Source organism: Cyrtonyx montezumae, unplaced genomic scaffold (assembly GCF_038088225.1).
Source record: "Cyrtonyx montezumae isolate F1298 unplaced genomic scaffold, pur_monq_1.0 scaffold_51, whole genome shotgun sequence".
NCBI classification, from domain to species: domain Eukaryota; kingdom Metazoa; phylum Chordata; class Aves; order Galliformes; family Odontophoridae; genus Cyrtonyx; species Cyrtonyx montezumae.
Genome location: NW_027072058.1, coordinates 178,122 through 205,672, shown reverse-complemented (window position 1 = coordinate 205,672; position 27,551 = coordinate 178,122). Strand labels below are relative to the sequence as shown.

The 27,551-nt window shown below is 62.7% G+C and overlaps 2 protein-coding genes across 4 annotated transcripts; both read right to left on the bottom strand.

Moving 5' to 3' along the window:
- Positions 1-136: 136 nt before the first annotated feature.
- GNG7 (G protein subunit gamma 7) lies at positions 137-21,254 on the bottom strand. 3 transcript variants are annotated; one of them, XM_065748779.1, is made up of 4 exons: positions 21,153-21,254; positions 15,006-15,080; positions 1,250-1,366; positions 137-484 (listed from the first exon to the last, which is right to left on the bottom strand). In XM_065748779.1, the coding sequence occupies exons 3-4, from the start codon at positions 1,328-1,330 to the stop codon at positions 359-361; spliced, it is 207 nt and encodes a 68-aa protein (XP_065604851.1). In that variant the 5' UTR covers positions 1,331-1,366; positions 15,006-15,080; positions 21,153-21,254; the 3' UTR covers positions 137-358. The 3 variants fall into 3 exon arrangements, with proteins under 3 accessions (XP_065604851.1, XP_065604852.1, XP_065604853.1); XM_065748780.1 differs by having other exon boundaries at positions 21,178-21,250; XM_065748781.1 differs by lacking the exon at positions 21,153-21,254 and adding an exon at positions 17,673-17,749.
- A 2,569-nt stretch (positions 21,255-23,823) lies between these two features.
- Positions 23,824-26,152, bottom strand: DIRAS1 (DIRAS family GTPase 1). The gene is made up of 2 exons (XM_065748778.1): positions 25,838-26,152; positions 23,824-24,504 (listed from the first exon to the last, which is right to left on the bottom strand). Exon 2 carries the CDS (start codon positions 24,490-24,492, stop codon positions 23,896-23,898), a length of 597 nt encoding a protein of 198 aa, XP_065604850.1. The 5' UTR covers positions 24,493-24,504; positions 25,838-26,152; the 3' UTR covers positions 23,824-23,895.
- Between the last annotated feature and the right edge of the window lie 1,399 nt (positions 26,153-27,551).

Genomic DNA, 27,551 nt, shown 5'->3' with positions numbered 1-27,551 from the left:
CCCCCACGAAGGCCCAGTGCCCCCCCCCCCCCCCCGGTGCTCCGCGCTCCCCCTGCCCCGCTCCCCCTCCCCACCGCACCGCACCACCACCTCCTTTAAAACCACCCCCCCCTACAGACCCCCCCCCCCCCCCCCCCACACACACACCCCCTCCAACCGATCCCCGTTGATTTCTTCACGTTACTTTGAAATGCGGACCCCCACCCCCACCCCAAGGACCGCCCCCCACCCCCAAACCCCGCAGTGCCCACACGTGGGAGCGCTGCGGTCCACGTTCGGTGTTTACCCCTCGGGACGGAGCGGTGTCAGCGGGTCCGGTCCGGCCCGGGGGGGGGGGAAAGCAATGCGGTGGGGGCGGCTATAGGATGGTGCACGGTTTTTTGTCCTTAAAGGGATTCTCGGAGGCGGGCACCCCCACCAGCAGCGGGTCGCTCCGGGCATGCTGCTCGCAGTAGTTCATCAGCTCCGAAGAGGCTTTGGAAACCTGGAAAGGTGTGGGGGGGAGGGGGGGTTGGGGGGGTTCAGCATCCCCTAATGGCTCTGCGGCCCTATAAACAGCTCCAAAGCCTCCACCAGAACTATGGGGTCGGGGCAGCAGCAGCGCTCCTCCTCAAGGGTCTGTAGGGGTCCGTGTCCCCACTCTATGGGAGTTCACTGGGGACCCTGTGCTCTGGGGGTCCCCCCACTATGGGAGTTCACAAGGGTCCCTGTGCTATGGGGGTCTATAGGGGGACCAGGACTACGGGGGTAGCCCCAGTATAGGGGTTCGTAGGGGTCTCTGTGCTGTGGGGGCGCCCCCACTATGGGGGTCCATAGGGGTCCCTGTGCTATGAGGGTCTGTAGGGGTCCCTGTGCTATGGGGGTCTCTCACTAAGGGGGTCCATAAGGGTCCTTGTGGTATGGAGATTCCCCCACTATGGGGGTCCATAGGGGTCCAGGACAATGAGGGTCCCACCTCTATGGGGGTCCCACCTCTATGGGGGTCCATAAGGGTCCCTGTGCTATGAGTGGGTCTCCCACTGAGGGGATGCATAGGGGTCCTTGTGCTATGGGGGTCCCTCCGTTATGGGGGTCTCCCACTAATGGGGTCCACAGGAATCCCTGTGCCACGGGGATCCAAAGCGGTCCTTGTGCTGTGGGGGTCCCCGTGCTAAGAGGGTCTAGGAGGGGGGGTTGGGGGGGGGGGTCTGTGGGGGTCCCTGCGCTGTGGGGTCTCCCGTAAGGGTGTGCAGGTGGTCCCTGTGCTCACCTTGATGCGCTCGATGCCGGCCTCGATGCGGAGCTGCTCCACCAGCTTGCGTGCCTGCGCGATGTTGTTAGTGGTCGACATCGTCTGCCATCGGCTCCGGGCCCAGAGCTGAGGATCCTACAGCACGTGGGGACAAAGGGTCAGCACCAGGGACACCCGGACACCTCCGTGTCCCCGCTTCCCCCACCCCAGCACCCGCAGTGCCCCCACTTTGGGGATCACCCCCCAAGGAATTTGCTGATGGAGGGGACATATGGCACTGGGACGTGTGGCACTGCACAGCTCATTTAATTGCAACGTGGAAAACGTCTCTGGGCCAAAAACTGTCCCCCAAAAGGGGGGGAGGGGGAAGGGGGGGGGGGGGGGGTTGGGATGCCCCCCCACCCCACACCGCAGTGCCACCTGGCACAGGAAGAGCTGTGTCACAGAGCACCGAGAGCCAAATTCCTCCCATGCTTCTCATAGCTGCAAGCGGCCGCTCCCAGCGGGGGGAGCAGGCATGGCACACCCCACAGCCAGCCCCACTGCTCCCGTCTGACCCCAATGCGCGGCGCGGGAGTCAGCCGGGAGCAGCACCCAAGGGACGCACTGCACGCCCCGACGGCTGCTTGCAGCTCCCAGTGCCCCCCCCAGCACGGAGCACTGGGTGCTGTGAGCACCGTGAGCTCAGAGGTGGTGGGAGGAGGGGAACTCAGGAAGGGGGGGGGGGTGCAGGTTGGGTGCTGGGGGTGGCACAGCCCCACAGGGCCCACAGCCCCACGCTGGAGGTGACCTCATGCTCTGCTGGAACAGGAGAGGGCTGCGAGGGCGACCGCATTTACTCCTCGTCTGGGCAGAACAAAGCAGGCTCCACTTTTCTTTTACGCTTCCTGCACTGGCAGCTCTGCAGCTGAATGAGCCATTCAATCTGGTTGTTTTTTTTTTTCCTGAGCGCAGCAGTTTTCTCCCCTTCTTTTGATTTTGATTTTTTAGGTCTTTCCTTTTCCCCTTCTTTAAGACCTCCTGCTCTGCGCGGGACAACGCTCAGCAGGTCGGGCTTTCTGGCCCCCGGGCTCTGAGCAGAGCCTGGGGCTCCAAGCACAGGGCAGGGCTGCAGGGCTGCGGTGCTGGGGTGCAGAAAGGCCCAGCCCGTCCCTCTGAGCTGAAGGAGCTGACGCACTCGGGTCACTGTGACACGCAGATGGAGCATGGAGCTGTGCTGTGCAGGATCCCAGCCCGGAGCCCTGTGCTGAGCCCCGTGCAGCACCGTGCTCCTCTTGTGTGTGCCATGGGAAAAGGAGCAGCGTTTGCTTGCCGCGCTGACTGCAGCCGTTACGCACCCCGATGGCACCACGAGGACCAACAGAGCAGTGCCAGGCACGGCCAAGGGCAGGGCAGCCCTCGTGCCACGGCCACTGCAGGGACAGGGACACAGCACTGACGCTGCCACGGGGTCACTGTGGGCTGCCACTGTGCACAGCCACTGCGGTTACTGCACAGATGCTGAACGCACGCTGCTGTTGGCACTGCAGATTGGGGAGGGGGAGGAAGGGGGGGGGGGGGGGGGGAAGGGCTGTATCTGCGTTGTGGTGGGTGGGGGGCATCCCGTGATGACTGCAGAGTCATGTGAGGGTTTGCGACAAGGAGCACTCCCACACACGGCCCCGGATTCTGCTTTCTTTTGTGCCTCTTCCAGGAAGGAGTCACGCAGCACTGGCGCAGCTCCAGGCTGAGCTCAGGGCTCTGGGAACTGCCCTGGAAAGGATGAGGCTGGGAACAAAGAGGTGGCTAAAAATGGGACGTGCAGCACGGGGCAAGGCGGGGCAGGGGGGCTGATCCGGGGGGTGGGCACTTGCAACCACCTCCTGGGGGTCAGCAAGCAAACAGAGGACACCTCGACACCTCCACACTGCTCTGTGTGCCATTCCCACGCTGCACGGGGGCACGGCTTTCCCCTCCACTGAACTCCCACAGCTGTGTGCAAACCCCAACACAAAAGGAAGTGTCACTGCCTGGAGCAGCACCGCGGGGCCACAGGAGAAGCAGTGCACGGAGCTGTTATCACAGGGACACAGCCATTCCCTCCCAAGGAAACACAGCGCCCAGGGATGCTTTCAGAATGACTTTTTCTTTTATCAGCTCAGGCCCTGCAGCTGTGAGCACAGAGCTCGGGTGCTGAACGTTGCAGACGGAGCACTGCCAGGTCACAGACGGCACTCTGCGGCTGCTTGCTGGCTTTCAAACCTTCAGTGCTGCACAGCCTGGGGCTCCCCAAGCATCGCCGTGCAGAGCACCCAGCACCCAGCACTGTGCCACCCACCTGCAGCTCACAGCGTGCCCAAGGGACCTGGCAACTCCAAACACCCAACAGAGAGCGACCTGGGGGTCACAACACCCACCTGGGGGTCACAGCACCCACTTGGGGGACACATCACCCACCTGGGGGTCACAGCACCCACCTGGGGGACACAACACCCACCTGGGGGACACATCACCCACCTGGGGGTCACAGCACCCACTTGGGGGACACATCACCCACCTGGGGGTCACAGCACCCACCTGGGGGACACAGCACCCACCTGGGGTGGCACGCAGCCCCTCCCGTGGCACACAGCACCCGTGCAATCCCGTCTCTGCTGGGCCCACGTTATGGGTTTGTTTTGCAACTGGCTCCTGGCTGTCTGCAGGACTTCATGAGACTGCAAAGGAGACAGGTCCTAACGAAGCAGAGTTTCCAGTGGCCCCGTTTTTGCTACGGGTGCTAATTGTCAATTCCTCACATTCCAGGCGGACCTGGTCTCACTTCCCAGGACTTAACCTCTTCCAGCCTGGCCCCGAGCGAGCTGTGCTCCTAAGGACACAGACCAAGAGCTCATTCCTGCTTTTCTGGTGGAGAAAGATTGCTTCTCCCATCGATTCCTGCTCCTCTGCAGCAGAAACCAAAGCATGGATGTGGGCTGGGAGACAAACCAAGCCCACGCTGCTCATGGCACTGCAGACACCTGCCTCTCCTGGGCTAAAAAGAGGAGGAAGGTTGGAAGAGTCCCCCCATGGAAATGTTTATCTATGTGTGCTGGTGTGGCTCAAAGCTGCTTTGGTTTCGGTCGGAAATGCTGCTAAAATAAGCTCAGGAGAAAGCAGCAGAGCCCTGGCACTGTGCAGCCTCCTGTCCTGGGCACACAGGCATCTTCCTCCTCCTCCGGATGACACAGTGCTGACCTCATCTGTCCTCTGCAGATGTAAACGCTGCAGTTTGCTCTTCTAAGGCACAAAGCCCCCCCCACCCCAGAGATCCCCAGGAGCTGTTATGGGAAGTGGGTTTTTATAACCACAGCAGGAAAAGGAATAAAGGAAAATCTCTTTAAGGAGAAGCGAAGCACCCCAGTGCAGCTGGGCAGCATTCTGACACAGCACCTGCACGTGGTGAGAGCCCCAAAGGGACTGACAGCCCCAGAGCTGCGCTGCTCCGCGTTCACGTGCAGTCTGCAAACAGGCAAACCCCGCGTGTCCCCCCAAAAAGAGGTGTCTCCCAGCCCCAGCATGGGAGAACAAAGGCAATGAGCACACGACCAAAGAGGAAGAAAGCAGAGAGAGCTCATGGAAGCACCCGGAGAGCCGTGACGCAGCTGCCACCCACGGGGTGGGGGGATGAAGGAAAGAGATCTGATGACATAAAGCAGAGCTGGGGCTGTGGGGAGGGGGGGCAGGGTGGGCAGCGAGGGGAGATGGGCATGCAGGGATCCCATCTGCAGTGGGGCTGGGATGGGATGGAAAGGGGAGGGGAGAAACCTGGTGGGGTTCATCAAGGGTAGGTGTAGGGTCCTACACCTGGGGGGGGAACAGCACAGGCTGGGGGGGTGTGCTGCTGGAAGGGAGCTCTGAAGAGAAGGATGGGGGGGTCCTGGTGACCGTGAGGCAGCAGAGAGCCCTGGGAGCCAAGAACACCAGTGGTGTGCTGGCTGACCAATGGCTGACCATCAGTTGACCAATGGTTGACCATCAGTTGACCAATGGCTGACCATCAGTTGACCAATGGTTGACCAACAGTTGACCAATGGTTGACTATCAGTTGACCAATGGCTGACCATCAGTTGACCAATGGCTGACCATCAGTTGACCATCAGTTGACCAATGGTTGACCAATGGTTGACCATCAGTTGACCAATGGTTGACTATCAGTTGACCAATGGTTGACCAACGGTTGACCACAAGCCGTCAGCGTGCCCTGGTGGTCTGGAAAGCCAATGTTTCCCTGGGATCACTGCACAGAGTGGGGCCAGCAGGGCAGCGAGGTGCTCCCCAGCTCTGCTCTGCAATGGGGAGGGCACACCAGGCAGACTGGGAACTGATGGGAGAGCCCTGTGGGGGCACAGAGCCGGTGGGGGTCTGGAGTACCTCCTGGGGGGGGCTCACCACAATGGGACCCAGAGCTCCCCGTGCCATGGGGCTGACTGCAGCCGCAGATGTGCTGAGACAGGAGAAAAGCACAGCCCACCGAGCAGCCCTGGGGCTGTCCTGCTGTGTTTACAATGAAAACACTGCAGGGAACAACACTGCCCGCAGAAAGGGGAAGGGATTCGGGATGGTTTCCCACCCCTTGAAGCCTTCAGTCAGGAATCCTTAGGGAGGACACTGAACTCTGCAGGTTAATGAGCTGGGAGCCGATCAAAGGACGTGTGCTTCTGCCCTCCTAATTGCTGTTCAGGTCACACACGCTCACAAACAGTTCATCTAATCCCATCTCCTTCCCAGCTTTTGCATTTAGGGATCAAAGCCACACCACTTCTCGAAGCCAGGACATCAATTTCAGTGAGAGGACTCCTTAAAGAAGAATCAAAAAGCGCTTTTCATAGCAGAAATTAAGGGAAAGTGGGGATGCTCTGCTGAAAACCAAGAGGAACTTCAAAGCCAAACCCAGGGAACCTGATGCTCCTTGAGAACACTGAGCGTGCCCCTCGCTGGATGCTCACCTTCCCTCTGCCCCCACTGGGCTCCTCTGGCAGCAAAAGGCCACAGCCCCCCCGCCTCCCCCATCCCCCCACCCCCCAGCACGGCCCCACGGAGCTGCCTGTCCCCACTCCCATTTGTCATCCTCACTCATAGAGCACATGAGTCAGCCACACGGCGCAGATGCTGCTGAGAAAAGCACACTCCATTTGGGAATATTAGCAACCCTGCGAACAAAGGCAGCTAAAATAACAACCCCACGTCCACTGAGCGCTCAGCACTGAATGTCAGCAGCAGCTCTGTCTGCATGCCCCAGCTAACTCATCCCTCCTGCAGGCTTGGGAGCTGGAGCCCTCCTGCTACGTTGCAGCTGCACATCACACAGTGCGTCCAGGAGGAGGAAGCATCGCAGAGCACCCCGAATGGTCCCGGCCCCCCCAAAGCTCTGTGGGGTTCTGCACAGGGGCTGTGTCCCAGGGAGAGCCCCGAGCACACTGACAGCAGGAAAAGCCCACGAGGCAGATGCAGAGGGCTGCAGGGCTGAGATCCCTGGGAGGGTCAGAGGTGGCTCGCAGCACTGAGCTAAGTTTGCCTCGATAACGCACCAAACCCAGTGGTTTCTTTTTGCAAACATGAAGGGCTGCAGCCCCAGCTCGCTGTGCCCGTCGCTGTTGGCACTCAGCTCGGCCCCAGCAGTGGCTGCAGCTCTGAGTCACTGCTGTGCTCTGTTTGGAGCCACGTAAACATCATTTGTGTCTGCACGGAGACCTTCTGTGCCTCCCACAGCCCGGGCTCTGTGTGCCCAGGGCTGTCCCTGCAGCCGTGTCACGCATGGGGCATGGATGGACAGGGTGCCCCGAGCACAGCACAGCAGCCCAACCTCGGGACAGAGCTCTGTGCCAATGTCAATCTCAACCTCCTGGCAGGAGGGGATGCCCTGAGTGCCGTGCTGGGGTTCAGGGTGCCCTGGTTGCTGGGGCTGAGCGCACCCTGAGTCACCAAACCGAGCTCAGTGCACTCCCACGTGTCGTGGGAAGGGCACGGGGTGGATGCTGAGCCCGACAGACAGACAGACAGACGGCCAGACAGAAGCCATGCTCCCTCTGCAACATGACTCACACAGCCCTGGGAGCAGGCCCCAGCCAGCAGCGAGCAAACAGAGCCCGGGAACAACAGCAGGAGGGGGCCAGAACTGCGCAGCCCTCCCGGTCCGACCCCCACAAAGCAGTTCCTGCTGCACCCCCAGGAGCACGGCCCCACGCTCTCTCCAAGGCCGCCTGCACACGGTGGGGACTCTCTGCCCCAGATCTCATTTTCCTTCGTCCAGCTGGATGAAATTGGGATCCTCTCGATTAGATATAAAAGCCGTGCGTGGAGCTCGCCACGGCCCATCCCCTGATTGCAAAAGGCAGCAGAGTTCTGCACACGCTGCAGAAATTCAGTTCCTAGAAGAGTGCTTCAAGCAGACAGGGAAAGGAGGGGGCAGTGCATGCTGGCACCGTGCTTTATTTCCACCACGAGCACAGAGATGGGGAGCAAACCACCCCTGGCTCAGCACAGCCCTCCTTCAAAGGCACTGCAGAGCTCAGCACTGCCCCGGCACAGCAGCTCCGGGCGGTGCTGATAACTGAGCTTGCACAAACAGCCAGCCCGGAGCAAGCCATGGCACAATGCAAAGTTCACTATGATTCAGGGGACCCGTCGCCAAGATCTCACATGACCCCGCCAGAAGGGTTGAGATCATTTGCAAGCCGGTTCAAAAAGCCATCAAAGCCACGCTGGGAGATGCCCCACGGCGTCGTGCAGGGGGGCAAAGCCCTGCTCCAGACAATGCCAAGGGCTGAGCTTATCTCCACAGCCAGCACTGTGTGTCTGCAGACTGAGCAAGGCTTTACAACAGAAAGAGGACCCTCCGAAGGGCAGAGGATCCTTTTGGGGTTCACGGAGTGCTCCGGGTTCAGGGCAGCTGTGCTACCATAGTGGCTGTGAACGCTCACTGCTCTCCCTGAAGAGGGGAGGAGGAACTGCGAGGAGCACAACGGGTTTGCAGGAGCAGCTTTGTGTGACTCACGTCCTTTCCATGCTGAAACCGACTGAGAAAGGGCAGCGAAGGGTTGTTCGGGACACCATCGCTTCCTTTTGTTTCTGGGGTGGCTGAAATGGGATTAAAACCGGGGCAGGGTCCTGGGGGAAGAGTCCTGCAGAGCTGGCACAGCTCCTGAGCTCTGCAGACCTCCACCAACAGCTCAGGGCTGAGCGGGGGGAGCGGTGCTGGCGGGGGGGGGGGACTGCACCGGGGAAAGGGAAAGCAGAGGAGTTCCTGGCAGCGTGCTGCAGCCGTGGCGATGCTTTATAAGGAAATGTGCACGCTGCTGCCCGGCCCCGTGCTACCAGGGCTGCGTTGCAGATGCTCTACAGAGTTATTCTTAGCAGGTAAGTGGTGCAGAGCTCACCCCGACCCCAAGATGGGGACTGCACAAACACCCAACGGGGCCGAGAGCTGCTGCAAGGACACGGAGCATCCCATCCGTTCAGAGGAAGAAAGGAAAGGGCAAATCCCAGCAGGTTGGGGCTCAGGAAGCTCTGAGCACGGGTGATGTAACAGGGTTCATCCAGGCAGCACTCAGCTTTCACGGCCGCCGTCCTGAACGCTCACAATCGATGCAGTTTCATCATCCATTACGCTCAACGGGAGCTCCCATGGGACGTGGTGCTCACATTCCCACCCCACACAGCCAGGGCAGTGCTGGCAGGAGGGCTGAAATGATGGAAAGAACAGCTCAGGTGCGAGAAGGAAACAGCCAAGCGGGGACTGCTCTGCTGGCAGCTGCCACAGGGGCTTAAAAAAGCAACTTTCCTTTCGGATTTTAACTGAAATAGCCAGCTGTCAGATGGCAGCTGCCTTTACTCAGCCCTATGGCATCCGGGGATTCCAGTGAAGGAGAGGCTGAAAGCTGCAGATATCCCTTTTGTTTTCCTAAGCATGAGCCAGGTTTGCAGTGCTGGAGGGCTGGGACGGTGCGTGCCACTGAGAAAGGTGTGCAGGAGCTCAGGTGATCTGCACACACAGCTCCGTGTGGGCCCTGCAAGGCATGGGGATGCAGTGCAGGGGGTCAGGGCGCAGCTCCAAAACCTCAACCTCAACGAAGAGCACTCAGCGAAGCAGGAGGGGATGTTGCAATGCTGAAGACGCACAGTTCCTTCCTTCCTTCCTCCCAACGACGAGGAATAAAATGTTACCCAAGCCAGCAGCTGCTGGCTCACACAGACACTGCCAGCGTCAGCTGTAGGGCCACCCCGAGGAGAGCTGACCCGCTCTGCTTGCGTTCCCATCACCCACCACAAATCCACGTGGTGTTTACGCAGAGCTGTTCCCAGGAAGCCACGTGCTGCCCGGGCCAGGAAAACCTCCCCGTGTTTTCCTGAGAAGAGCACCGAGTGCTCCGCTGCGCTGCGGGCACCGACCCAGCACCGTCCCAGCTGAGCCCTTCTGGGTCACACTGCGTGCTCCGGGATGGGGCAGGTGCTGGCTAACAAACCACATCCTAAAACACACCGTGTGCTCCTTGTGGAGCATAGCAAGTGCACAGCAAGGCTCTGACCATCGCTTCCCATCAGTGCCACTGCCCTCGCTGTGAGTCACGGCTCTGTGCTTCTGGAAAGCCACGCAGGTGCCCGCACGGTGACAGCGAGCAGTGCCGCCGTCAGCCCCGAGGGGACAGCAGTGACAGCACTGCTGCTGCCACGTCCCTCCCGGAGCAAGGGCAGCCCCACGGGGCCGGGAGCAGGGTGGTGAAGCTCCAAGCCACGGGGTGAGGCGACGGAGAGCCGGCCGCAGAGCTCGCTGTGATTTTTCGGTATGAAACAGCACCTTATTTAGACAGCTGGAGGAATGCTACGGCGGCTGGGACTTTGCATACTGGGCGTCTCCGTGCTGCTTACCTAACAGCAGAGGAATCCTGCCCCGTCAGACGTCTAGACTGCGGTGGGAGCACGGGACACGGCCCCTCGGGCAGCAGCAGTGCCTGCAGGGGGGGGCTGCTGCGTGCAACCCCCCCCCCAGCATCAGCCCACGGCCATCCCGCCTGGGACCACGGACACCCGTGGGGTCTGTGCCCCCAGCAGCACTTTATGAATACACAATGTGCCCGTTTGGTGGTGCAGCATCCAGGCTTTCGAGCTGGGAGCAACGCAAGGCTTCCACGGCCCTGCAGAGCCCTCTGCAGCTCAGGCAGCATCGCTGCAGGGGCTTTGGGAGCTGCATAGCGCTCAGCACCTCTCCTGCTGGGTGTGCACATCTGGAGCTGCGCTCTGGCAGCAGCAGCTCTGCCCCTCCATACTGCGTTGGGGGAAAAGCATCGACACAGCAGACAGAGAGGTCCCACAGCTTCCCACTGCTGCCACTTATCGCTGCTCTGAGCTCACACCACGCTCGGGGCAACCCGAGGCAGCACAACTGGTATTTAACTCATTTCTTCTATAGGAAAGTCATGAGGCTTTAATCACCACGCTGCTTCATTAACTGGAGATGACTAATTACGGGACTCGTTAGTCAGCGCTTGCAGATAATGTTTCAGCACTGACTTGTTTGGATGGGGACGGCTGGAAGCGGTGGTTGAACAGTGGAGCTGCACGGAGCTGTCCTCAAGCAGAGCTGCCAGCAGCACCGTGCAGGAATGCAGGCAGCAGAAGGCAGCAAGCAAAGCCTGCAAATGGGGGGGGGGGAATAAGCAGAGAGTGGGACTCAAATGGTGTTGGAGCAAAGAAACCAGCTTGGGTTTTAAGGACAAAAGCACAACCCCAGACGGCTGCAGGAGCTCTGGCTTGGCTCTGATCAGCACGAGGAGAGCTCGGGGCACGGGGCAGGATGGTCCCCCCCCCCCACTGCCAGGAAGGCATTGCTCAACGTGGTCGGCTGCCAAGAACACAGCGCTGACAGCGGCCCCGCTGCCGTCCCGCTCGTGCTCTGAGCACAAACAGATTTCTTAAGAAGCAAAACCCACGTCACCCGCTGCCTGCTGGGCTTCAGGCCACACGCTGCCCGGCCCCTTCTGCCTCCACCTCCTTTGGATTTCAGTAAATCAAAGCATGGGGAAAAGTCTTCTTGCCAAGTGGAGGTTATTTTGTTTTGGAGAACAGCAGTTCTCACCAGCACCCCATCGGAAGGAGCGGTGCCCAAACAGGAGGGAAAGCCTCACTACACAACAGCAGGGAGAAGCACAGGCTCCAGAGAGCCCAGAGAGCAAAGGGATGGAGGTCAGGGCCCCCACAGCCCCTGCACTGCCCCCCCACATCCCAGCACAGCAGGTGGGAGCAGCCCACACGTCCTCGGACCCAAATGGTGAACAGCAGCAGCGGGGCCCCAGCTCACAGGAGGGGCTGAAATGCAGAGGGTTTGGTCATCCCCTTCCAAAACAAAGTACACGGGAGGGCAGGGAGCACGCACAGCACTGAAGGGCACTGGCAGGATGGAAAACACGTCCCATCCTTGGGGTCCTCTGCAGAAGGGAGTGAGGAAGAGCAGCCCCCAGGGACCCATCGCCCTCCACGTTCATTTTCTAAGGGAAAGGAGCGAGCACGGCTGTCCCAGCATCCCACTGCCTCCTGCTAATTGCTCAAGGGGAACTTGCCCCCATAAATCACAGCTGCACTGAACAGGCACTCAGCCCCCCCCCCCCCCGTCCCCCTTTATCTCCGTGGGATTTCAGGGCACAAAAAAATAATTGCTGCTTCTAAATTGCGAGCGGATCGAAATAGCAAGCAGCTCAGCCCCGCGAGGCATGTGCAGTTGTTAAAGTGCCTCTGGTGCTCTGCGAGAGGTGACAAATGCCAAAGCTGCTCCAGCTCTGCTGCAGGGACAGCTCGGGGCCCCGCTCGGGATGGGCCCAAACCCCCTCTGCTGGGAACAGCTGCGTGCAGCCACGGGCAGCACAGGGCTTGGGGAGCCCACGGTGGCTGCACAGCTCACTGCTGCACCCAGCTCCGTGCTCCCCCAGCACCCAAACCCCCTTGTGAAGGGGTTCCTGCACACCCTGCCCGCCGGAGCACGGCTGCTCTGCTCCTCTGAGTGGTTAATGCACGAGGGACAGCAGAGCCAGCAGCTCTGCACGGCTCAGTCCCATCTTTGGCTCTCTGCAGAGCACTGCCTCTGTCTGCGGGCTCGCTCCAGGGATGGTCTGTTCCTGCTCGGAGTGGGAAAACAAGGCTGACCTCAGCGTGCTGGAATACGCTCTGCACTGCTTCCTTACACACTGCTCCCAGGGCAAAGGTGAAGAACACGATATCCCCCAGTGCAACTGTGCTCTGGCAGGGGAAACAAGGCCAGGGCTGAGCCAACCTGCTGCTGCCCACAGGGTGACACTGCCCGCTGCCCCTCCCCCCCCAGCAGTGCCCCCATCACACTGCACACAGCGTTCCCTGCCTGGCACACAGGGACTGCGGCTGCCTCCAGGATGAGCCAGGGGCTGGAACAGCACTGCGGGGTCAGAGGGGCAGAAGGAGCTCAGTGCAGAGGTTGGCTTCGTGCTGCTCCTGAAAGGAGACAGCCGGAGCTGGCGAATAAATCAGTGCCAAACAATCACTGCAAAACACAGAGGTTTCACATTTCCCACTCTGCTCCTCCCAGGTTCTCTTTCCCTTGCTGGCAGGAAGCTGTCCCCCCCCTCCCCCCCTACAGCACACGGCCCAGGAGCAGTGCTGGGTCACTGCACGGTGCTCTGCAAAGCCAAGCTCTCACCACCAGCTGCAGCTCAGCTTTTCCTCGGAGCAAAGGAGGAAAAAGTCAAAAACAAAGCCCACAGACAGACAGCAGTGCTCCACGTGCAGGAGTGTGCTCCTTCGAGGGGAGGGAGAAACTCATTCCTCGGTGTATGGGAACCGTTCAGCCACTGCCTGAACCACTGATGCATCACTTGAGGTGAGCACTGAGTCAGCCACGGGAGAGCAGCGAAGGCAATGCACCCGTGTGAGCAGAAGGGGCAGAGCCTGAACCTCCCAGACCCCATCTATGAGCTGACTGCCTCGGGCAGCAGTGCAGAGAGGCTCAGGTGTGGTCTGAAACGTGGCCACTTCTCCTGGGATGTGATATCTCAGAGCGACTTTCCGAGGTGATCTCAATGTGCCTTTGCGTTACGCAAGCGCCCCATCTTCTGGAGGCAATTAATGAGAAAATGAAGCACCTTGATGAGCCCTGGGAAATGAGGAGCACCTGATGGAGCAGTGATTTAATAGGGCATCAGTCACCGGCAAAGTGTAAATCTAGGGACAGAGGGGAAACGGACGGAATGAAAGCAGCTTCAGATGGAGCAGAGCAGGGCTGGGGGTGGCAGTGGACTGCCCACGTCACAGCAGAGCTGGGGGGAACCTCAGGGCACGTCAAGAGCCATTGGAGATTGGCTTTTGAGATGGTAATTGGCATTGGCACCTCCTGCCTGCAGCCTGGGCACCACGTAACCGCAGAACAACCCGGTTTCCTCAGCTTTACGTCGGCTCTCCATCCACTCTGCCCAGAAGCAAAGCTCCACGCAGAGCCCACGAGAACCACTCCCTTCTGGAGAAGCCACCAAGCGTGCAAAGCGGGGCAGAGTGACGCAGGCAGAGCAGACAGGGATCCTTCTCATGAAAATGAGGCAAGAGGATGTGCTGCCGTATCCCCACCGCCAGCTGGGGAGCGGATGGCAGAGCACACAGCTCCCAGCACATTTGTTCATGAGCTTGCCTGTCAGTTACTCATTTCGCATTGATGTAAGGACCTGGTGCTCTCAGCTCGTCCGTGGCTGATGCTGAGCTGCCAGGGACACACTGCCCTCTCTTGGAGAGCTCTGCAGAACAGCTGCAACGCTGCTGGCACCACTTAGAAACTCACTGCAGGAACAATGAGCAACGCTGCCTGGCTTCGCTTTGAAGGAGGAGCAGGGAAGGAGCCCTGAGAGCTGCATTCAAGGTAAGCCAGCTTTAACTAATAACCTGCAAGGTACTGTCCTACAAGAACTTTAGTTTCTTGCCTGGAATGGTAAAGCAGATAGTGCCTGGGATAGTTATGCTGACCCGGAGTAAAGTGCAGTATCTAAAAAGTGGTGGAACCACACTGGCAGTCACAGAACGTAAAGCAAAAGCTTACAGAGCTTACAGGCAACGCCTGCCTCGGGAAATCGGTTTTCCTGGTGACCTTGGGTAACTGTAGACACGGCCTCCTACTGAAATCGAAGGGCTCTGAGCATCTAAATACCCTCACAAACAGAATTCTCAGTTTCAGTTCCCAGCAATGAAACAGGAGCAGCATCCTTCCAAACGCTGCAGTGAGAAGCAGAGCCCGCAGCGTGGAGCAGCTGCTCCGTGCCCCACGTTCACTGCTGCTGTGCATGGGGCCTGAGGTTAAGCCATCCCTCACTGAGCAGCCTCCAAAGCTGTGCCCTAACCATCCTCCCTGCCACAGCTAAGGGGACACGGACACGATGCAGGCTGCGTGGAGATTCAGCACCTAGTGCTCAGATTCTGCCCTGCATCACAACCCTAAAAAGCCCCTGTGGGCTCTGCACTGCCTGAAAGCAAAGCTCCAGAGGCACTCCCTGCCTCTGCTTTGCAGCAGGATGGGGACATCACTGCCAGAGGCACAGGGCAGGGAGGAGCAGCCCCCCACCCCTCACCCCTGTGCAAGGGTTTCCAAGGAGCAGAGCAAAGCACTGTGAATGCCAGCACACAGCGGTCAGATCGTCTGCAGGAGGCTGAGTGCAGCCAGCCCCACTGCTGCTCACCTCGTGGGGTACACAGGGACGTGGGGGGGGGAGGGGAGGGGGCCCCGGGGGTGTGTGGGTGCTGCACGTGGCCATACCTGCTGTGGGGGTGCTCACACCACCTGCTCCGACCAAAGGGTGATGTGCTCTGCGTGGAGACGGGGACGGCTCTCCTGGAACAAAAGGAAATGGAGAGAGTTCAGCCATGAGATCCTCGCTACAAGGAGGGCCCGCCACGAGGCCCGGGCTTTGCTGCAGCCCCACACCTATCTCTATTGCTCTTCTTTTGTTAATGAAAGCAGCCATAGCACAAAGGCCCTTCTGACACCACCGTACACACATGGTGCCTCTGCACGCAGCCAGGCAGAGCTGTCACCTGTGCCCGTGAAGCAGCATCCAGGCACAGCAGCTGCTGCACCACACAGCTCCAGGCGGCCCCACGCACGTGGGGCCGTGGGGAAACAGCACCCAGAGCTGTACAAAGAGCAAAGAAATGCTCCCCCTGCATTGCCACGCGGGGATGCTGCAAAGGGAGCAGCTGCACTGATGCACCCCGTGTTACTAAGCACCTCCGCTGCAGCCCTACGACAAAAGAAAGGAGAGAAAATAGCACGAGCAATTCATGGGAGTCAGAAAGAATGACAAAAGAGAGACTCTATGCTAAAGAGAGGGGAAGGCAGGCAGGTCTGCAGCGTTTCATTTTTTGTTCTTCCCCGCAATGAGCAAATTAATAAGAAGCCCACACGCTGCAACGGAGCACGAGTTAAAGGGGAGCTGGAGAGGTCGCTCTTTAGCTTGGGAAAATTGCTGTGCTCGTTTCCCTCATCGAAGGGCAGAGGATGAAATCTGCAGAAGGGAATGCAGAATTGGGGCCCTCGGGGAAGTGGGGGGAGGGGGTCAGGACACGGCCCTCTGCCACCTCCCCACCCTCAGTGCCACCCAATGCCACCCTCAGCCCAGGGACAGTGACGCTGTGTGCGTGGATGGGCATTTCTGAGAGCGGCTCCCACCCAGAGCTGTGATTCACCACTGAACCTTTGCTCAGGAACCTTCATCCCCACCTGGAAACACTTCTGATAAAACCGAGCTCTGTCAGCAGCCAACCTTGAAACCCTTAATGCACAGTGACATCACACCGTCACTGCAGCGTGACAGAGCCCACAGCAGCCCCCCCAAAAACCCCCTGAGCAACACAGGGACAGCACAGAGGGCGCAGGGAAGGGGCTGCGGGGGGTGGGACAGTGGGGACAGAGCTGCCCCACGTCTAACCATTAACAGGAGCACCCAGCTACCGGCAGCCACGTGCTCCCAGCCGGCGGTCACCAGGAAGCACGGATGTTTGCTCGTCCCTGAGACGGCTCTGCCACGCTTCCCCGAAGCCTTGGCAGGAAACAGCAGAGATGAGGACGAGCGGCAGTTGCCTATTTGTCACCAGAGCTCCCAGCAGAGGTCACCCAGCACACGGTCGGGCATTTTGAGCTGCTGCTGCTGCCATGAAGGACAGCACGAGCACCTCCAGCTGCCCCCAGCCCTGCTGCAGCCCGGGGCCAGCAGTGGGGCCAGGCATCCTCAGTCCCTGCAGCCAGGGCTGCAGGTTGAGCGTGAGGCAAACTCTGCAACAGCAGCACCGTGCGCGTCATCCTCCAAGCTCTCCTCCTGCAGTTATCGTTTGGCTCTCCCCAGAACATAAGCACAGCGCTCAGAGGCATTTCTTGCCAAATTAAAAGTGTAGGAAAGGAAAAAGCATTAGGAATTCTAGCAGCAGCAGCAGGCACAGTGCCCCAGCCAGCACGCCATGGCTGTGCAGCAGCTGCCAGGCACCAGGAGAGCACATTTAGGAAGGGCAAGGTGAGTAACGCTCTGCTCTTTTGCAGTTTCTCTACCCATAGCTCTCCAGAAGCAACAGCTTGCTTCCCTGCGAGCTGCCCCCACACCCACGTTACAAACCCACGGTGAGAGCCCCGCGAGCACCCGAGCCCCCCATAGCAGAGCAGTGCTTGCTGCCCCACAGCTCCAAAGCCGTGCTCAGACACAGCCTGCATGGTGCAAGCCACGTGCCAGCAAGGAGCTGCAGGTGACAAGGATGGCACCTGCCAAGCACTGCTGCAGGTAGACGTGCTGCCGTGCCCCTGCTCCCACCCCACAGTTGGACCAGAGCCATTCAGCCAACGAGAGAGAGAGAGAGAGATTGAAACCTGCTGCCAACGTGGAGCTTAGACATCCTTTTGGAGTAATTAAAGTAAGCACTATATTTGATTAACTTTTAGCTTGTACGCACTTCAGAATCCCAGCGTGCTGACAGCAGCCCCGGGGCACGGTGTGGGGCTGGATGCAGGCTGTCCCCACATCCCAGCAGCAAGCACTTGGGAAATGCCAGCAGAAAGGCTTTGTGGAGACAGCCAGCAAGGAGACAAGGAGGGCAGGACGACAAGGAGAAAGCACGGGGCTGGGGGAGCTCCAGAGCCTGCAGCCAGGCAGGGAGCCACCAAACTGCCTGCAGAAATGTGACCTCACACCACCTGCAGGCACCCCCAGGATCCCTTAGCAGGGGAAAAGCAGCGTGGCTCTGCTGCAGAGCACCTCCAGGCTGCTGGGGTCGCTCCCTGCAGCTGAACACTGCAACTTTCCCTTTTGCTCCGAGCAAAGGGAGCAGGAGAGCCGCACACAATGCATCTCTCGAGGGCTGACAGCCCTCTGCTATTTCAGGAATGCTCATCCCCAGGTGGGATGGGATTCGTGCTCCTGCGACTGACAGCACAACTCACCCACTGCGCTCCAGCCCGGCCCGTGGCAGCTGCTGCTATTCTGAGCTGCCTCGTTCGGATGGCAAGCACACCTCCACCACACCAGCACGGCGTTTTCCACGTGTTCACGGGGCTCGTGCACTCCTTAAGGGCAGGAGCTCATTGCTGCTGAGCAGTCCCTACAAAGGGCCAACACAGACCCCCGAGAAAGGAGAGCTGAGGGTGGGATAACGAGCCAGAGATCGTCAGCCACCCCATCAGCAACCTGGGCTTCCTATGGGGACAACAAGGAAGTGCTGCTTTTCTGACCTCAGATCATCTCACTGCACACTGAGTCCCACCCTCCCTGTGGTTACCTTCACCTCACTGAGGGCAGCAACGAGAACCTGAGCTGTTCCTTCTTCACCAGGGGATGCCCACCAACCCACCCCGCGCTCAGGGGAACCCAAATGGCTCAGCACAGTGTAAGGCCACTCCTGGCAGGGGGCACCAACCTGCAGGAGCCTGCTTTTCCAACCTGTACCCGCACAGACCTCACAGAGGCACTTCTCCATATCCAAGTGACAGTTCCCTGTGGTCTCTGGGGCATTACCTGGCACTTCATTCCCTGCCATCACCGGCCGTGCTGCGCCAGGAGGAGCTCTCCTCCAAGGTCACACTCACAGACGTCACCCCATCACCAGCAGCAGAACGGTAACACTTGTCAGCCTAACCCTCCAAGGAAAGGAGCCTCTCCAAGAGGGTGCATCCTTCGGGGGGAAAAGCTGCGGGGCGATGTGAAATCTGCCCCGGTGCCACAGTGCACAGCGAGGGATGGAGAGAGCAGCACGGCAGGAGCACCAGCACGGACCTGCAGCAGCAAGCAGGGCAGGCAGCCCTGGAGCTGGGAACTGCTTCACACCGTGCTGCTGGAGCTCGGGAACCCGAGGGTGGACACCTCCAAATGGACAACACACACCAGAGCAGGGGAAAGGCCCTGGGGGCCCAAAGAAGAAAGCGGCCAGCTGCTGTGCGAGCGTGGAAACGGATGGAGGTTCTCTCCCCAAAGGGGATGAGCTGCTGGGAGTGCTTCAGCACCGAGGGCCGTTAGCAGGAGCAGGGAAGGGCACGCAATAAACTGCAGAGCAGCGTTTCCTGTTTTGTGTCTCGGCGCTCACGGCGTGCCCGGGTTTCCTCCTTTTTGTTCTGCGAGCTCACAGCCAACCCCTGCCCACCCAGCTCACTGCACGGCCGTCCTCAGCCCCCCCACACCCACCAGGGGCTCCGGCTGCCACGAGCTCAGTGCCCCGTGGGAGCAGCAGCGTGCAGGATGGCACAGCAGTGCGTGGAGGAGCTGTGGGCCGTGCTGCTCCCTGTGGCACAATGCTGGGCTTGTGCTGCTCCCAGAAAGGGCCTTTTTCAGAGCGAGCAGGCAATAATAGGGGATCCTGGTGCATGGCAGCAAGCAGATCTGCACGGCCGGAGCTCCACTGACCCACAGGGCACCCAGCAGTCCGTGCTGTGCAAGCTCAGGCAGTTTTTCCTTGAAGCACGACCCGGGCAGGGAGATCTGAGGCAAATTATTATCATTATTATTTTAAAAGGGCCTTTCCAGCTTTGCTGCTCTGTCCTCACTGCGATGACGGCCGACCCACGCGGCACGACGGAGCTGCACTGATATTTCTGTTCCCATCCCACTCGAGCTCCCTGTAACACAGTGCTGGGACACCTGTGAGGAGGAAGGGCAACAATCCCCACGTGCCCAACCTCCCCGTGCCCTCACTGTGCACACCAGAACTGTGCCAGAGCTCTGCTGAGCACTCAGACAGTACCCGAGCGATGTCGGTGGGACCAGGCAGAGCTTTCCACCTCCAGGTTCAGCCACCACACCCCTGTGCCTCTGTTACTGTGACTCCTGGTGGGGGGCAGAACCCGACACGGGCTCCCTCAGCACTGATCCCACACCACAGCCACACCAGCACTCCTAACAACCCCTCATCCCCACGCTCTGCCCCCCCCCCAAGCAACCAGGAACCATTTCCCTGCTCTCCGTGCAGCCACCACATCGGGGTCAGCTCGGGCTCCCTCACCACCTCCTCCCAACGCCGGGCACTGGGCAGGCAGCTGCTTGGGGCCCAGCACTGGCCACCAGTCACCCCAACACCCCCACAGTGCTATGGGATGGCCAGGGGCAGGAGGAGCTCCACTGCCCCCACATCAACACCGAGATCGGGGTACCCGAGGCGCAGTGTTTACCCACAGGGCAGCAGTGGGGCCGGGCTCCGGGCACTCCCCCAGCACTGCTTGCTGCAGGGCAGGGCACACTTATCTGTGCTGCTCGATAAGGAAGCGGGGCAGGAAAGCAGGAGCAGGGCAGCCCTGAGCCAACCCACAGCTCCAGGGCCGTGGGTCCGCTCCTCGCAGGGCTGAGCCATGCTGCCACTGCCCGGCTGCTAACGAGGGCAAACACTAATGAGGGCTGACGCCTTCCCACGGCAACTCCAGATGTCAACAAATGCGTGGCTGGAGGGCACGAAGCGCTGCACCCCGGGGAGCAGCGGTGGCTCCTCCGATGTCCATCATTAAAACCCACAGCGCTCCTCGGGCCGCACAAAAGAGCCATTCCCATCTGTTTCACAGCTACAGATGGCACAAGAAAACCTCGCAGACAATCGGCTCTATTGAAACCCATCGATCCTGGCACGCTGGGCCCTCCCTCCCCCGGCTGCACCCAGCACACAGCGCGTGCCACGCTGCGCTATGGGGTGGCAGTGGGGCCGGCTCACTCACCAGGAGCTGAACTGCCACCCCACAGCCGTGACCCAGCACCGGGTCACCCCAAGCCACTCTGTCCCAGGGGGGTCACGGCAGCCGTGCTCCTGCGGGACAGCATCGCAGTCCCAGCGGCCCCAAATGCCGCCCTCACCCCCCCCAGAACCCCACAGCCCCGAGGGGCAGTGCTCCGAGCTCCGTCGCTCCCCATTGTTTTCCATTAAAGCCACACCTGAGCGCAACGGCCCCATACGAGGCCAACCCCAACCCTGCACCCCACAGCCGCAGGAGCCGGGCCCCACCGCGCGGGGGGGGGGGGGGCACAGCATTCCCAGCCCGGCTCCCCTGGCCCCCCACCCCACCCCCAACCTCAGTGCCATCCCGAAGCCCCCGCGGGGGGGAGGAGAGGGGATCCCCTTTGTCCGCAGCACTCCCCGCCCCCCAGGAGCGCGGTCCCCGCTCCCCTCCCTCTGCCCCCAATCCCTCCCCGGGGGCCTCGACCCCCAATGCTCCCCCCCCCCACAGCCCCACTCCGCCCCCGAGGCCTCGGGCCCAGCACTCCACTGTACCCCACTCGCACCCCCCACCCCCCCATAACCGCCCATACTGAACGCCCCGCGCCCCATCCCACCCCCACCCCCACCAGGCCGCGGGGCCGGGTCTGGGGGGGTTGAGGGGGTCCGGCAGGCCGCGGCTCGCCCCGGCCCTCCCCACGCCGCCCCTTCGGGGCCCCCCCACGTTCCCCCGCACCTCCCGTGGGGCCGCGGGCGCTCACCGGTCCCGTAGGGCCCCGCGGGACGGAGGGAGGAGCGGCCGCCGCCGGACACCAGCGGGGCTCTGCCGCGCAGCGCAGCCTGCTGCCGCCGCCACGCCCCCCCCGCCGACGGGCAGCGCCGCTCGCCAATCAGAGCTCGAGCTGAGCGCGGGGAGGCGGGGCGAAGCGCAGCCGCCAGGTTCGGTTGCGACGGAGGAGACGGGAGGGGAGGAAGGGACGGGAGGGGCGGGGCGGGTGAAGAGCGGCGGGGCGGGCAGCCAATGGCGGCGCGAGAAGCTGATATGCAAATGAGGGTGTTAATATTCATGATCTGGGCACGGCGGGAAGGGAGCACGTGGCGGGAAGGGCGCGAAGCGCGGGGCTCCGCTGCGGCCCCGGGGGGGGGGAGGAGGGGGAACGTGCCCCAAAATGCTGCTCCTGCGCTGCCTGGTGCCCCCAGCTGAGCCTGCATGGTCACATCCCACAGCGCCAGGGGATGGGGGGCACAGGGCCTGGTGGCATTAGGGGTGCGAGTGTGGGCACTGCCAGCAAAGCATCGCCTTTGGCATGAAAACCCGTAATCCTGTTAGTGGGAAGAAGGCTGATTTTGCCCTAATCCCGTTTGTGCCCATATGCCGTCCTCTAAGCTGCTTTGGCTGCAGATGGATCCCTCAGTCACACCCGGATGGCGACAGCTCCGGGAGCAGCACTGCGTCCCCAGCACTGAGCTTTGTGCTGACTGCAGGCCCGGGGGAGCAGGGGTTAGGGTCACGGGAGGGCACCCAACCCCCCCAGTCTGCCATCCTTCATTGGGTGCAGCGGCGTGAGCTCAGGACCCCCCCCAGGGAGGTATTGTTTCATGCAGTGAGAGCCCCCATCCTGCCCAGTTTGTCCCCAAAAAGCCCTTCCCCTCCACGTGGCCCCAGGGCTGCAGAGCTGTGGCTCACACATGTAGACTGAGCGGGGAGTCTGTCACGCCGTGCCGTGCCGTGCCGAGCCGTGCCGTGCCGTGCCTGCCACGTCTCGTGCCGCCGGCCGCATCCATAGCACAGAGCTCTCTCCACCTCCCGCTGTCGGCCCCGCGCAGCGCTTTGATGTCAGAGGAGGAGGAGGGAGGGCTGAGGACTCTGCCCGAGCTCCTCTTCCTTCGCTGCTTTGACTGCGGGGGGGGACGGGGGCACAGCGGGCACGGGGGGGGGAATGAGGGACACGAGGATGGGGGCAGAGATTTCTGTCCCCACGAATACATCGCGGAGCCGCTGTCAGCTCCAGCGATGCTCTGGGAGAGCTGAGCGGGTCCGCACCGCCCTCACCGGGAACCATCGGCCGCAGCCCCGGGGCGGGGGGCAGAGCGGGCACCACGCGTGTCCCCATCCCGCGGGGACCGGAGCTGTGACTTCTCCGCGTCCCGACGGCACCGCGACGTCCCCGCGAAACTGCGACAGCCCCACGGACAACACCCCACGTCCCCGCGGTGTCCCCGCGGAGCCGTGCCCTTGCCGGGGCCCTTCGCGGCCCCGCTCCCCCCTCCCGCACCCACGTACCCACGCGCCTCCAGCGCCCGGAGAGCAGATGGTTTCCGTGGCAACGGGAACGATGACGCACTCGCTGCTCTCCCACCCCCTCCCCACGGGGCTGTCAGCCCGCGCTGCAGCGGGGGGGTGGGGGGGGGGGCACCCAACAGCCGCCCCCGTGCACGGGCTGCGTGCGCGTGGATGCTCGTGATTGCACGCCCATGCACGCATTTTCGTGCGCCCGTGCATCCGATCGTACCGTCCCTCCCTCCCCCCGGGGGTCACCGCAGCCCCACCCCCCCTCCCCACGCCCTGGCTGCCCCGCGGGGACGAAGCAGCGTTTCTCATCTCTTTATTGAAGGAAGACTATTTCTAGAATAAAGGCTACATCGTCACGTCGCCTCGTCCCTCGGTGGGGTCGGGTGGGTGTAAAATGCCGGAGGAGGAGCGGGGAGTGGGCGCGGCGTGCCCCCCCCCCTCCTCAAACACACACACCCCACAACCGTGTGCACCCCCCACGGCACAGGGGCGGCCCCGGGGTGGGGGCAGTGGGGCCGGAGCGAGGGGTGACCCCGCAGGGATGAGGGGCTGCTGGCGGCAGGGCCCCGCTCCAGCCGAGGGGGGGGGGGGAAGGTGGGGGGGGGGACAAGCGGGGCTCCGGGGGGTGCAGGGCAGCTGGGGGGGAGGATGGGGGCAGAGCCACGGGGGTGCTGCGGGAGAAAGGGGGACCCCGACCGCATGGTGGTGGATGGGGGGTGTGTGGGGGGGCTCTGCGTCTGAGCTCGCCAGGATTGTGCTGGGTCAGGACCTGCGCAGGACCCGATGCTTTGTGCTTGGGCTGGCGGCTCTGGGGGATGAGGGGGGAGGGGCTCCCACCCAGGGAAGGGCACCGCACGAGGACAGCCCGGGGCTGCTGTGACCGTCACTCAGGGGGTGGCTGTACTGCTGCCACGCTGCACCACACGTGGGGGCCCGGGTGGGTGTCCACGGCCCCCAGTGGGGTCCCCCCATCCCATCCGCATGCACCCGTGTCCAGTTGTGCTGCAGCGTGCACGTGCCCGGCCCCACGACCCCGTCCCACTCCACGAGGCCGAGGGTCCCCGTGGGTCTGCTGTGTCCCCAAACCCAACGCTGGCTGCAGCCGCCCCGCAGGGAGCACGCAGGGACAGCCCCACCGCGGGGGGGGTGAGGGGGGGGGCCGGGGGGCGTGGGCCAGTCCGGGGCTCTACATGATGCTGCACTTCCCCTTGATTTTGTCTGTCCTCTTCTGCTTGCTGGAGCGCTTCCCGTCGATGGTGAGGCTGACGTTCCTGCGCTTCTCCAGGTTGAGCAGCTCCTGGAAGAGCTCCTTCACGTTGTAGTTCATCTTGGCCGAGGTCTCCATGAAGGCGCATTTCCACTCCTTGGCCACGGCCTCCCCCTCCCGGCTCTCCACCTCCCGCTGCGTCTCGTCGCACTTGTTGCCCACCAGCATGATGGGGATGCTCTCCACGCTGCCCTTGATCTGCACGATCTGCTGGTAGATGGGCCTCAGCTCCTCCAGCGACTGCTTGCTGGTGACGGAGAACACCAGGATGAAGGCATGGCCCTTGGAGATGGACAGGCGCTGCATGGCCGGGAACTGGTGGCTGCCGGTGGTGTCGGTGATCTGCAGCGTGCACACGCTCTTGTCGCAGCTGATCACCTGCCGGTAGGTGTCCTCGATGGTGGGGATGTAGGTGTCTCGGAATGTCCCCTTGACAAAACGCAGCACCAGCGAGCTCTTCCCAACGCCGCCGGCGCCGAACACCACCACGCGGTAATCGTTGCTCTGCTCCGGCATCGTGTCCCACGGCTGCGAGGGACGGAGCACAGGGACACATCACAGCGGGGGCTGCGGGACGGACCCCCGGCGCCGGCCCCCTGCCCTCACCGTGCGCGTGGGGAGGGGGGGGGGGGATCTCAGCGCAGCCCCCCCACCCTTGAGGGCGGTGGGGCAGCACAGCTCTGTGTGCCCGCCCGGGATGCAGCAGCCTCTGCTATTTTTACCAACTTCCCCCCCCCCTTCCCTCCCCCCCCCCCATGCCGCGGCCATATGGCCGAGCCACAGCCACCGGCACAGCAGCTGCGGCCGGAGCAGCAGCGGCGGGGGGGTCACACGGACACCCTCAAGCAGTGGGAGCAGCGCAGTGGGGCAGCCCCCCCCCCCCCGCGGCCCAGTGAAGGGCCAACGGTGCCCACAGCCCCGGGGCTGCGCGGCGGAGACGGATGTGCTGAGTAAGGAGGGGCCATTTCAGGCGCAGAGCTCAGCACTGCGCTGTGCCACCGCTCTGTGCCACGCGGCCGTGGGCTCACGGCCCACCCGGTCCCCCACGAGGTGTCCCCCGCACGTGGGAGCGCCTCTGCTCCCCACGCAGAGCGCAAGCGTGCCGCGCCACGGGGCAGTGCCATCCCAAAGGCGGTGAGCGGATGGGAGCGGGCACACGGGGATGCTTTGGGGTCAGCTCTGCCCCGCTCCCGGCACGCCGCTGCTGCCCCCTCGGCCCCGTGTGCCCCCGGGGGATGCGGCCCCTTCGCGGGGTCCCACGGGCACCTGCCGCCCCCTCCTCGTCGCCTGGAGCTGGGCGAGCACGTGGGCTGCAGCCGGAGCCCATCACCGCGGCCTCAGCGCGTTTGGTTATGGGGCGGTATGGGGCTGGAGAACGCCCGGACGCATCCGGAGGAGTCGGAGCTGCGCAGGGACGGAGCGGAGGCCGTGGTGGCGGAGCAGCTCCGTGCCACCGGCACCGTGCCACCACCTGCCCCGTGCCAACCGCCCGCCGTGGGGCCGAGGACCGTATCCCCGCTACTACGGGGCGGGAAGGGGCCTCCACGGCACCCACGGGTGCTGCGGAGCCCCGTGCAGCCCCCGACCCGCGCGTGGGAAGGCGCCCGAACCCGTCCTGGGCTCCGCATCATCAGCGTGGGGATGGGGCCGGGGGGCGGGGGGGGGCGGAGTGAGGTGGGATGGGGCCGGAGGGGCAGGATGGAGGGGCGGGATGCGGGATGGGGGCAGGATGGGGGCAGGGCGGGACGGTCCCGGTGCCCGCCCGCTCCCCGCGGTCCCCGCTTTTGCCCGGGGCGCCCCCCCCCCGCCGCCCCCGGCCCCGCTCCCCCCTCGCGGTCGCATTGCGGTGCCGCCGCCTCACCGTGTGCTGCCCGGGATCCGCCCTTGGCTGCGGGCTGCACCGCGGCGTCAGCGCATGGCCCGGCGCGGTGCGGTCCCGGTGCGGCGGTTTGCGGTCCGCCCGGTTCGGTTCGGCTCTCGGTTCGGCGCGGCGCTGCGGGGCTCAGCTCGGCACGGAGCGGTGCGGTGCGGTGCGGCCGCCGCAGAGCCGATCCCGCCCCGCCGACGGCCCCGCCCGCCGCGCCCGCCCCACCCGGGGCCGCCGGACCCCCCGGTACAGCCCCGAGCGGCGGCGGAACGGGAGGGGACCGGGATGGGACGGGCGGGCACGGGTGGGGCGCGCAGAGGGGACACGCCTGAACGGGGCTGGGGACCCACAGACGGGGACGGGGGGGACCCCAAGTGGGGGGGGGCAGAGCTGTCGGAACCGCCGCGGCCGTTGGAGGGAACGGGGCCGCGGTCATCATCCCACCCCCCCTTGGGGGACACAGTGGCACAGGACCGGGGCCGCGTGCCCCCACAAAGGGATCTGAAGGCGGCACGCGCGGCCGCGGTGCTCTCTCTCTCCCTTTTAATTGCAGCAGCAATTAAAATCCGCAGCTGCTATTAATAGCCCGCAGAGGAGGAGCGGGGTACCACCCGCACACGGCTTACGGCGAACCCCTTTTGGGGGGTTTGGGGGGGGGGGGGGTACTGGGGATGAGGTGACAGCCGTCACAGCCCCCCCGGGACCCCCGCAGCGCTATCAGCGGTCGGTTGCCTCTCATCGCAGGCGATGAATGAGTTCCCCCCATCGTTTTCCCCGCGGCTCCTCCCCCGCTCATTCATCCCGCAGCTCCCCGCGATGCCCGGCGCTGCGGGGGCTCCCCGGGAACGCGCGGCGCGAAGCGGAGCTCCGTGGGGGTGTGGGGGGGTATAGCTTCGTCCGTTTCCCAGCCCGAACACCGCTGTGAAGCACCCGTGGACCCCCCACCGCCCCACGCCCTGCCCCACACCGAGCCGGGAAGCGCCCGAGCGCGGCCCCACTGCTGCGTGGGAGAGCTGAAATAACGCACACGGATTCATCGCACGGAGACAAATGACGTCCTCATCGCGCCCTGCCGGGGCCGAAAACAACACCCCTCCCCCCACCCCAACTTCGCCACTCCAGGTTTTTTTTTTGGTTTTTTTTTTTTCAAAGCAAGATTAATTGACTTCGGTGCGTTGCAGCAATTAAAGCACCGAGCGCCAGGCCCCGTCGGATGATCCTCATCAGCCTCCATATGCTGCAGCCGCGCCGACCGCTGCTCCAAGATGCTGCTGCACAGCCTCAGCCGTCCCTCTCGCTGCTCGGCTCATTGCATCAGCGCTTCCAGGAGCTCCGCTCCGCCCGGAGGAGCTGCTGCACAACCGATGGCCGCGGGGGATCAAAGCGCAGCCCCCCACCAGGAGGCTGAGCACCGGGGCTGGAGCTCTACCCCGCAGCCCACGAACCCTCGGGGAAGGGATTTCTCCTCTGAAAATGCCAATGAGATGGCCCTGCCCGGCCTGGGTGCAGAGCTATGGGGCTGGGACCCAAAGCAGTGCTGCTGCTGCTCATCTTTGGGTCGGGGTCCAGGAATGGGAGGGGGAAGGTCTTCTATAGGGAGTGCACAGCGTGTGGTTGAGGGGAGGGAGTGATGCAGGGGATGGGGCCCGGCCTCGTTTCTTTGTTAATCACTGAGAAAGAAAAGCTCCTGGAGCTGTCGGTGGGTTGA